Raw genomic sequence first — 12,377 nt, 5'->3', positions numbered from 1 at the left:
TACAGAAAATGATAACCTCAACTGTGAGCATTATGAACTTTTATTTCTCAGATCAGCAAACCAGTACTCAAAGACCCAATCTGACTTAAGCGTTACAATTCTGTCAGATAACACACGAAAACTAAATTTCCTATGAATCTGTTTGATGTTTATCATACTGGCAAACATCCTTCCTGCTGCGCATGTCTCTTACTTGCAAGTCAACCAGAAGTAGTTGTTTCTCATTATCTTCATTTGTGGGCTGGGTCCTAGCCACCCAAAATATTACAATTATCAAGATTACAAAGAATCTTGATAATATTTACAGATTTTTGTACCTGCATTAATCCTGGAACTTTTTTTCTTTTTCTTTTTCTTTTTCTTTTTTTCCCCCAATTTGAACTAACAGCAGGTTTCACATGTTGTGGGAGAAGTCAAGTCCCACCACTGATTCTGATGAGTAGTTTCAGACTTCAAAATCAAGATGGCTTATAACTTTATAGGCACTAGTAAGAATTGCTTATTCCATTCTCAAAACATAGAAGATGTAAAGCTAAGGAATCAGTTAGGATATACCAAAGCCTGGCACACAATAATTTTCCACACACTCTGACTTCAACACAAAAGCCTCAGCACACTTGTGAGGATTCACCATAAGACAAGAAATCCTTCTCACAAGAGAAGGGTAGAAATCCAAATGGAATTTGAAACTGAGTCCCAGCAATAATTTACTGCTTAGCAGCTTAAGGTAGAATTCCAGAGACTAAGATGCAGATGTTGCTTTCAATAAGCTTCTAAACTTTCCCAACAGTGATAAAATAAACAATAAACAACATAAAATAGTAATAAACCAAAAAACATGAGGTAAACTTGGTATTTATAGATTGGTATTCCAAAGAGAAGATTATGTTCTACCCACAAAGGAAAGCACACTATGAATCTGAAAGTTTAAAAGGGATCTACCTAAATGCACAAGACGGTGAGGTGCGTGGCTGTCTCTGACTTTTTAAGGCACGTAGTTTGTCTCCTTGAGTTATACTATTTTTCATTTCCACATCTTCATCCTCTTCTAAATTATTCTGGGGAAAAAATACATATTCCATGAAAAGGTCATTATGAATACTTTTGCTTTATATAGATTTCTTAATAGATTATATATTATATAGAGATATCTCTTATACAGAGTATCTTAATATAGATTATTTCAAATCACTTAAATGCACTAAGAATTCAACATTGTCCAAGTATATGCTATAGAACATGTGACTATTTGCCAGTTAAATATACTGGTCTAATTCCATTCAAAAAAGCATGAGTATAGATGTGGTAGAATTTAAAAGGAGCTGTTTGTTACAACGGATCAACAACCAAAGAGACTCTCACACAGACACAATCATGCTTGGGAATATAGCCTAGACACAGACTGGCTCAACACATACGGTACAAATATGTTTCCAGATACTACCGGGAGCCATCACTGCAAATTCTATAACTTGTTTTTCTTTGTTTGTTTGTTTTGAGACAGCCTCGCTCTGTCACCCAGGCTAGAGTGCAGTGGCACAATCATAGCTCACTGCAACCTCAAGTTCCTGGACTCAAGTGATCCTCCTGCCTCAGCCTTTCGAGTAATGGGACTATAGGTGCCAATCACCGTGCCTGGTTAATTTTTTTTAATTATCATTTTTTATAGAGATGAGGTCTTATTATGTTGCCCAGACTGGTCTCGAACTTCTGGTCTCAAGCAATCCTCCCACCTTGGCCTTTCAAAATGCTGGGATTACAGGTGTGAGCCACCACACCCCCATTAGTTGTTCTAAAAAATGCAAGATAAAATAATTTGGGAAACACAGTAATTTATTAACACAGTAATCATTTAACACTAGTAAAAGCATTCGAGTCCTCCTCAGACAGATTTAAAGGACTATGCTCACTAGATTGGTAAAGCATGTTTTTTCCTGAAATAAGTTTTTATAGTATGAAAAACAAGTACCATGTTAGTCTCTTCACGTGCCAGCTTAATTCTCACAACTACCTTGTGTGGGTGGGGTTACCCTTAGTTTATAGATGCAATAAGGGAAGTACTCATGGAAGTTAGGAATATTGTTCAAGCTCCCCTAAACTCTTTTTTTTTTTTCTTTTTTTTTTTTTATTTAATTTTACAGAATCAAAGAGTCTAACAGTATATCTTGTTAGATACAGTATGTCCTCATAATGTATACATTATTTCTTGTACAATGATATGAAATAATATGGGAAATGTTCATGATAAATTATTAAGTGAACAGTGCAAGTTAAAAACAATAGTTTCATATTTTTTTCCCCACTCCCCCTTTCCCGAGTCAGCACCTTCAAGTGTTACCACTCCCCAAACGGTGCACAATGCACTCATTGTGTAGGCATACCCCCATCCCCTCCCCCACCCCCCACCTCAGTCTGATGTCCAATTGGTGTCGTTTCCAGATTTGTATTTAGGTGATGATCAAGGAAACCAATTTTCTGGTGAGTACATGTGATGCTTGTTTTTCCATTCTTGGGATACTTCACTTAATATAATGGGTTCCAACTCTCTCCAGGAGAACCATAGAGATGTTGTATCTTCATCATTCCTTATAGCTGAGTAGTATTCCATGGTATACATATACCACAGTTTACTAATCCAATCATGTATTGATGGGCATTTGGGTTGTTTCCACATCTTTGCTATTGTGAATTGTGCTGCTATAAACATTTGGGTACACGTGCCTTTGTTACAGAATGACCTTTTTTCCTTTGGGTATATGCCCAGTAATGGGATTGCTGGGTCAAATGGCAGGTCTACTTGAATCTGTTTAAGATACCTCCATAATGCTTTCCACAGAGGTTGCACTAGTTTGCAGTCCCACCAGCAGTGTATTAGTGTTCCTGTCTCTCCACACCCACGCCAACATGTGTTGTTTTGGGTTTTTTTGATAAAGGCCATTCTCACTGGGGTTAAGTGATATCTCATTGTGGTTTTGATTTGCATTTCCCTGATGATTAGAGATGTTGAACACTTTTTCATATGTTTGTTAGCCATTTTTATATCTTCTTTTGAAAAATTTCTATTCATGTCCTTTGCCCACTTTTTGATAGGGTTGCTTGATTTTTTCTTGCTGATTTTCCTGAGTTCTAAATAGATTCTTGTTATCAGTCCTTTATCTGATGTGTAGTATGCAAATATTTTTTCCCATTCTGTAGGTGGTCTGTTTATTCTCTGGACTGTTTCTTTGGCTGTGCAGAAGCTTTTTAATTTAATCATGTCCCATTCATTTATTTTTGTTGCTGCTGTGATTGCCTTGGGGGTCTTCTTCATAAATTCTTTGCCTAGGCCAATGTCTGTAAGAGTCTTTCCTACATTTTCTTCTAGAATTCTGATTGTATCACGCCTAAGGTTTAAGTCTGTTATCCACCGTGATTTGATTTTTGTGAGAGGTGAAAGCTGTGGGTCCTGTTTCAGTCTTCTACAAGTGGCTAACCAATTCTCCCAGCACCATTTGTTGAATAGGGATTCTTGTCCCCAGAGTATATTCTTTCCCGCTTTGTCGAAAATTAGGTGACTATATGAGGATGGTTCTATATTTGGATTTTCTGTTGTGTTCCACTGGTCTGTGTCCCTGCACTTGTGCCAATACCAGGCTGTTTTAAGAACCACGGCCTTGTAGTATAGTTTAAGGTCTGGCAAATTAATACCTCCCATTTTGTTTTTGTTGCTTAAAATTTCCCCTAAACTCTTAATGACAGAGTTATGATTTCAAAATCAGATTTCTAGTCCCCAGATATAATATTCTTTCTAAAATATATGCCATAGCACACTAACATTGCACCAGTGAAGACTATATTTTGCCTTTTTTCTTTACCTGAAAAATCAAAGTGCTTAAATGTGCTAAGAACCCTTCCAGCCATTACAGTCCCTCCGCTTCCCTCTTTCAAACTAGAACTCTTATTTGATGAAGAATATACTTCTGTCAGTCACATTCTGGTCACTTCTGATAGAAATACTTCTTCACTCCCTGCCACCTATGTTGGGTTCCATAGATACATGCTCAGTAGGCATGTCTATACCTCACTACTACATCTCTGAAACTGAAAAAGAAATAAAAAGCACAAGACCAGTGGGAAAGAAGAAATGAGGACAAAAGCTTCCTAGAGGAGGTAATCCCTTAGCTGAGTCTTAAAGAATAAACTACAGGGGAAGCAGGTCAACACCCCAGGAAGGGTCATCCTGGCCAAGGAGAACACCAGCTCAACAGTCACAGGACCATGAAGCCTTAATGTCAGAGGGGTCTCTCAGGGTCACAAGTTGCCTCTCTTATAAAGTCTACAGGAACTGGTTATACTATTCATTTCTGTCCACACATCCCTAAAGTGGAAAGAACTCGTTACCATCTAAGGAACTCTATAGGAATAGAAATCAGGAGGGTCTGAAGGTTAGGCTTCCTAGCAGGATGGCACACCTGACAAGGTGAGTTTAGCTTCACCTTGTTGTAGTAAGCACTCAACATCTCGGATGTAACCAGTTACTTGTGCCTGATGGAAGGAACAGCACCTAGCCAGAGTTTCCAGAATATGGAGTGAGACCAAGAAGTATAATATATAAGTCCTCATGCGATAGGCCCAGAAAGCTACTTGGAGGACCTGACAGGATCCTTACCACAATCAGTCAGTTTCCTTGTCAACTGGGTGCCTTTGTAGGTATTTGAAAGTCTAGAAAGCTTGTTTGTCCCTCCAACTAGGAGGATCTCCTGCTCTGAAATACCTTCAAAATTCTAAGAAAAAGTGAGCTCAATCTGTAATTCTAAAATTCAAATTCTTAGTCAAGTGTAAAGGTAGAACAAAGACACAAAAATTTACCCCCTATACAATCTTTCTGAGAAAACTATTATAGAATGTGCTTCAGGAAAAAGGAAAGTAGACAACATGAGATCCAGGAAAGTTAGGGCTCCAACTGAGGAGTATGAAGAAAAGTCCTAGCATCAGAACTAGGGCTAAGAACAACCAGTTCAGATTGGAAAGGAGAAATGAATGGAATTGGTAAGATGTTTTGCTCTGTTGTGATGCTGAAAAAATTTAAAATTGCTTGGCACAACTTTTTGGGGGGGGAGGGGGCAGGTGGCATTATCTTTTCCCAAATGCATAGTAAACTATGCAGATAAAAAAAGGCAATTAACTCTAGGAAAAACAAAGAGAGGTTCAACAAAGGAAATAGTCATAGTCCACTACAAAGCTCAACAGTAAACAATATTTACATGGCAATAATGTGTACATTATTTGGTTTGACCAAAAATTATGATATAACTATATTGGAAGGCCAAGGGGAGTGATGGTGATAGCAAGACAGAAGAGCTAAATTCTATCTATGACAACCAGGAGGCAATAGAAAAATGTCCAAAATTGATAAATTAAAAAATACCAATATAAACAAGGTATTTAGAAATATGGCAGTAAAAATATCAGTATAATTTGCTTAGAGGTTTCCACCTTTGAGAGGGGGTCTGGGGATACAGAAAGATGGGACAGGTGACTGATATTTTTTATTGTTAGAATTCAACACTTTTTGATATTTTTAAATAGCAAATATTTATAGTATTTGAAAAAAATGAAAACTAATTTTAAAAGATATACATTTAGACAAAAAATTAACAGTATATTTTAATTAATTATAATTATTTTACATGCGTTTTTCTCTCTCATTCTATTGTGAATCCTAAAGGTAAAATCTTTTTTCATAAATTATGATATATTTCAAAAATAGAAAACAACAAAAATACTGTAACACACAGCCATGCACCTAACTATTCAGATTTAACATATTTTTACTTCCTTCTCTCACGTTTACTTAAATTAAGTACCTTCACTCTCAAAGAAAAAGAAAACGATACATAAAGTCCAAAGGCTGGGTGTGGTGGTCCACATCTGCAAATCCAAACAGTTTAGGAGGCTGAGGCAGGAGGATTGCTTGAGGCCAGGAGTTAAAAGACCAGCCTGGACAATCTAGTGAGACTGCACCTCTAAAAAAAATTTTTTTTATCAATTAGGCAGGCGTGGTGGCTTGCACCTATAGTCCCAGCTACTCAGGAAGGTGAGGTGGGAGGATAGCTTGAGCACAGGAGCTCACTGCTGCAGTGAGCTATGACTATACCACTGCACTCCATCCTGGGCGACAGAGTAAGACCCTGTCTCTAAAACATAAATAAATAGAGTTCTAGCTCCCAATCTCTGGAGAGGGAAACCAGGTCTTTTAAAAAAAAAAAAAAGTACATAGATTAACCACATCTATTTATATAGAAATATTTACCATATCTATCTATATATATTTCCTATATAATATTTGTTTGTGATAAGTAATAAAGTACAGGTAAGCATGGAAAAATACTAAAACCACCTATATATTTACCATCAGAGGCAAGACATATTAACATTTTGGCACAGGGTCTTCCACAATTCCCCTGTGCTACACAAACCCTCCTCCAACATATTAATACTTCTTCCTTACAAAAAGAGATGTATTATATACATATGCTGCTTTGTAACTTACTTTTTTCACTTAAAAATATATTATGGAAGTTTTTTCAGGACAAATAAAAAAGACTTCTACATCATATTTTATGGCTCCATAGAATTCCATCATCTGGATATGCCAAATTTTACTATTAAATATTTAACCAATACCCTAGGTCAGGCTCTTCTCTGTCTTTTATCACTATAAACAACCTCAACAAAGATCCTTCTATACACATATAGTTTTTGAACACCGTCCTATTATTGCCTTAAGACAAATTCATACAAGTGGAATTCATCTTAAAGTCATCTTCTACATATTATCAAATTGTCCTCCAAAAAGCCTGTACCATTATAAATTCCAGCTAGCAATGCTTAAGAGCTTTTTATTCTCTAAATGTTTGCCAATATTGCATACATTTCTTTAATACATTGATAGACATCCATAGCATCTCATCATTTAAATGTGTTTCATTTATCACTTGGGAACTAAAACATTTTTTATGTTTACCAGCCATGAGGGTTCCCATATTGTTTTAGTTGTGTTTTCAAGTTGATTTTTAAGAATTCTTTACACACACATACACACACACAAAAAAAACCTTCACTTGCATATGTCCCAAATATTCCCGTCCAGTTGATCACTGTGAGGAGAATGAATTGGAGAAGGTCAAGACTAGGGGGCGTATTTAAGTGTCTATGCAGTGGTCTGATGAGAGACATGGATTGGATCAGGGTATGCGCAACTGTGTAGAAGTCTGCATTTGGGGAAAGGGGAAGAAGGGACAAAGATCAAGACATGCAGTATAGGTCTGAAGAAATCTACTAAAGGCATAAATCATTTTTTATCTAAACCAATCTTCCCTTATTTTGTTTCTGTGGCTATTGTATAAAGTTTGAGGTATTTTTAGGACTAAGAGGCATAGAGCATATAAACCATAAAATTCTCAGTAAGTGATAAATAGCCTTCAAACTCTTGACAAAAATAGTTATACAGTGTTATTTAAATACACAATGTTATTCAAAACACATGTACATTAAATTACAGAATTAAGAAACTGAAATGCTATGTTAAAAAGGACTTTGGCCTCCTGGAGTACTGAATAGGATACACAGACATGAATATAACCTAGCCTTATATTTATCAGGGGACTGATCCTATAATACATACCAGGCCATAAGAACCTATGGGGAAAAATGCTATTTTTATACTGTGAGGCATAAATCAGTCTCATGAATTGGTGGGCCAGGGACAGCTTGAAGACTTTTCTTATCAGGTGCCATTAAGCCTCCTTCTTTATACCAGATTCATTCCTCATGATGACTAATAAACACAATCACAAATGGCAAATGTGGAGAACCCAACCTGGGCCTCTTTTCTGCTCTTAAGCTCCCACCCCTCTCCCTACAAAATACCAGAGCAGATTCTCTGTTGCCCTGAGCTGGCCAAAGAGAGGTAGATTCCCTGGAATCTTCTGAAAAGAAACAAAACCGCATGACTGTTGGTGGGCAAGGATGAAGATGCCCAGTCCAGGGAAGATGTCATATCTTTGTCCCCCATAGGAAAGGGGTCTGCGCTTAGAACCCCCGACTGCCCTTTGGAGGATCTAAGCCTCAACACTCTTCCTTATGGATCCTAGACTGCCCTACGTAAAGGCAGGAAAGTGATAGCAAACTAAAATACTATACATACAGAAGTACAATTTTTAAAGACATATTTGTTTACAGATAGTGACCTAGTGTAAGAATAAATAATAGCATGAAGAATGAAGATTTGTTTTATTCCACAACTAGTTCTCTCTATATAGACAAGATGAAAACGAAAATAAAATATATAATTGTGTCCATAGATTTCAGTTGGATGAAGTAATTATTAACCAACACATCATAAAATTGTGGCAGAGTAGGCTATTGGGGGGAGGCTGTGGAAAGTGCCATTAAGAAAGGATCCATTAGATAGAATATAGCACACTGGAGAATAAAGATGGAAGAGTCATAATAGAAAAATGACATAAATAGAGGGTTGAAATAGAAACGGGTAAAAATAGAAGTCAAAGAATTGGAAGATAAAGATGAAAATGGAATTTTTAGCAGACTTAAATGATTTGACTAGGAGAGGTGGCTGGGTCATCTCTAAAGTTCTTTTCAGCTCTCAGATGTTGAACCTATGAGATGTAAAAGTTGGGGAAAGGCAAAGATGTCATCTCTGTAATAAGCTGCTTCTAACCAATAGAAAGTTTGGATTTATCAGAGCCCCCCAAATCTGCCTTCTGCCTGTCTTTTTGCTGCCACTGGTTGGGACCTTTAAAACCTGGACCCCTCCTCGACGGCTAACTCCCAGGCCTTCCACTCCCAGCCCCACAGATACCACAGCCAAAGTGGTCTTCCCAAATCATGACTCTGTGTGCTGTCACTCCCTGTTTAATAGCCTCTGGTGGATCCCAGCAGTATTCAGACTGGAGCTGGAATGCCTGCATTGCCGTAAGAGGAGAAAGCGAAGTGCTTAAAAGCAAGGCCTTTGGGATTTAATTTTTACTTCATAGATTTTTCTAAGACGTACCCTGCTTATGAGTACTTGATGGATTTTATAAATCACAATCTCTCAAAGACGTAATTAAAACACTACATTCTTGTCTACTTGATTGTCAATTTATGAGAACTTGGCTGAACATTAGTAGCACCTGTATCTAATTAATATCTCTAAGTCAAGAACATCTACTGATTTGTATGCCAATATTGGACTAGAGCCCTACAGTAGAAAAAGTAAAGGTAAAAGTTGTAATTCCAGGAGAAATTTATTAGGAGAGGCTGGCTAAGGTTTTGCTCAGAATTACTGTATGTAATGTACTAAAGCCACATGGGAGCCTCCCAGGAGGGCGGCTGAGTACAAACTCTGGAGCCAGAACACCCAGGTTCAAATGACAGCTCCACCATGTACGTGGTGACCTGGGGCAGATGGCTTCACTTTCATTACCTCGGTGACATCTTCTGTAAATGGGCCTAGTAACAGTGCCTAATTCATACAGCTATTGTGAAGATTAAAAGAGTTAATTAACATAAAGTGCTTAGAACAGTCCTGGCACGTAGTACATTCTATTAATATTTAGGCAGCTGTTGCACACTAAGATCCTCATTTACTCTTTGCACTTTAAATAAGGCACTTTAAATTCCATCTTCTTAAAGCCATTTTTTAATAACCCCAATCCATAATGGACCCTTAGGCCCCTGAATGTCAAAATAAGCACTTATTACTAGTACTATTTTGTATTTGAGCACATATTGCCCTTGTGTTTCTTGGATTTTACCAATTTTGTGTCTCTGTCCTTGGTTTTTGTTTTGTTTTTTTTTTTCCCTTTGGGTTTTTTTTTTCCCCCTCTAAAACCATAAGCCTTCTTCATTCATTCATGTAATACTTTATCAAGCCCTCAGAGGCCAGGAATAGAATCATGATGAAGACAAATAGAAGCCTTTGCCTTTGCCTTTATAGAGCATATCCCCTAGCAGGGAAGACGAGATAAGGACCGTGGAGGAAAAGTACAGCTCAAGGCAGAAGCAGGGAGCATGGAACAGGGAGCCTAACCTAGACCCACAGGATGGGCCGTGTATATTTCACAGTGCCTAGCCCAGCACTGAAGACCAGGCTCAAAAGAGGTAATGCCTCTATTTTAAAAAGCTTTCTCATAACTCATTAAATTCATTAAAGCCACAACCTAATCCATTACTGTGACCTGCATCATTCTTGCTGCTGTTTTCCTTTTACCTACTTCTTAAGCACTGAAAAACTGTATATTCAAATTCTCCAAATCAAGTAATTATAGAGCTTCCTAATTACTAATCAAAAGAAAATTCCTGTAAGCCTAGAGAGAAAAAACATAATTTAGAATCTCTGCTTTTAATCTTTTATTTTTTTTTTAAAAAAAGGCAACTTTTAGACAGAATACTGCCTTTTTGTACTTTCTGTATGTACAAATTAAATAAATCTAGAACCACCATGGGCTTTTACCCCGAACATTGGTATGGAACTTGAAACACATTAAATCTTTACAGCATCCTCAACTTATTTTTCCACTTGCAATTTATAAGAACAATAAAGGTATCATTAACTCTATTAAGTCTAATTCTGAGTAAACTAATTTCCCATATTCATGTACATTTCATAGCTGGCACCAGATAAGCATGGCAAGAAAAGAGTTTGTAAGAGTTACTTGCACAAAGCATCAACTAGCTATAAAGCAGTCCAAAAGCCACATACATCTCACTGTGTAAAATATTAACTTTACCATCATTCTCTGACAGCTCTGAATTCTTTCATTTCTGTCCTCTAATTTTAGAAACAATAGCATTTCGATGGCTAAGGCTAAAATAATTATGGGGGAGTTTGTGCTATGATCTGAATATTTGTGTCCCCCCCACCAAAATTCATGTTGAAATCCCAACTCCCGGCCGGGCGCGGTGGCTCACGCCTGTAATCCTAGCACTCTGGGAGGCCGAGGCGGGTGGATCGCTCGAGGTCAGGAGTTCAAGACCAGCCTGAACAAGAGTGAGACCCCGTCTCTACTAAAAATAGAAAGAAATTATATGGACAACTAAAATATATATATATACAAAAAATGAGCCGGGCATGGTGGCGCATGCCTGTAGTCCTAGCTACTCGGGAGGCTGAGGCAGTAGGATCGCTTAAGCCCAGGAGTTTGAGGTTGCTGTGAGCTAGACTGACGCCACGGCACTCACTCTAGCCCGGGCAACAGAGTGAGACTCTGTCTCAAAAAAAAAAAAAAAAAAAAAAAAAAAAGAAATCCCAACTCCCAAGGTGATGGTACTAAGAGGTGAGCTCTTTGGGAGGTGATTGGATCATGAGGCAGAGCCCTCATGAATGGGATTAATGACCTTATAAAAGAGAACTGAGGGAGCTTGTTTGCCCCTTTTGCAATGTGAGGACGTAGCAAGAAAGTGCCATCTATGAACCAGTAAGCAGGTCCTTCCCTTATCAGACACTGAATCTGCTGGTGCCTTGATCTTTAACTTCCTAGCCTCCAGAACTATGAAAAATAAATTTCTGTTGTTTATAAGCCACCCAATCTACAGTGTTTTGTTGTAGCAGCCAAAATAGACTAAGATGGATGGAGAGAGCACAGTAGACTCCAACATCTGAATTAACTTATATTTAAAGAAACATTTTACATTTCAATCATATTGCATTCCTTATCCTCCCAGTGATAAATAAATGTTAATTATTATTCAGTTCAACAAATTTGGGTCTAAAAAAATATGAGAATGAAATGTTCTTTGGCCATTATTAAAAGGCCAAAAAACAATAGATGTTGGCGAGGATGTGGAGAAAAGGGAATGCTTATACACTGTTGGTGAGATTATGAATTAGTACAACCTCTACAGAAAACAGTGTGGAGATTTCTCAAAGAACTAAAAACAGATCTACCAGTCAATCCAGCAGTTCCACTACTGGGTATCGACCCAAAGGAAAAGAAGTCATTACATCAAAAAGGTACCTACACTCGTATTTATCACAACACTATTTACAATAGCAAAGATATAGAATCAAACGAAGTGTCCATCAACCAATGACTGGATAAAGAAAATGTGCTATATATACATGAAATACTACTCAGCCATAAAAAAGAACGAAAAACCATGTCTTTTGCAGTAATGTGGATGGAACTGGATGCCATTATCTTAAGCAAAATAACTCAGAAACAGTAAAACAAATACCATATGTTCTCACTAATAAGTGGGAGCTAAATAATGTGTACACAAGGACATAGAGAGTGGAATAATAGATGCTCGAGACCTGGAAGGGAGGTGTGGGATGAGAAATCATTAAAACCTAGTGGGTACTATGTACACTAATCGGGTGAGGGTTACAC

General features: G+C 37.5%; 1 protein-coding gene across 4 annotated transcripts in view; it reads right to left on the bottom strand.

The window, feature by feature from the left end:
- CDC14A (cell division cycle 14A) overlaps nucleotides 1-12,377 on the bottom strand; it is a 169,242-nt gene that overhangs the window by 22,745 nt on the left and 134,120 nt on the right. For all 4 annotated transcript variants that reach the window (XM_069478288.1, XM_069478290.1, XM_069478289.1 and 1 more), the window contains one exon: nucleotides 943-1,058. In XM_069478288.1, coding sequence (XP_069334389.1) covers nucleotides 943-1,058 — 116 coding nt within the window. The remainder of the gene's footprint in view (nucleotides 1-942; nucleotides 1,059-12,377) is intronic.

The sequence above is a fragment of the Eulemur rufifrons genome, chromosome 8 (assembly GCF_041146395.1).
Source record: "Eulemur rufifrons isolate Redbay chromosome 8, OSU_ERuf_1, whole genome shotgun sequence".
NCBI lineage: Eukaryota > Metazoa > Chordata > Mammalia > Primates > Lemuridae > Eulemur > Eulemur rufifrons.
This window is presented reverse-complemented; position numbering and strand designations above follow the sequence as displayed.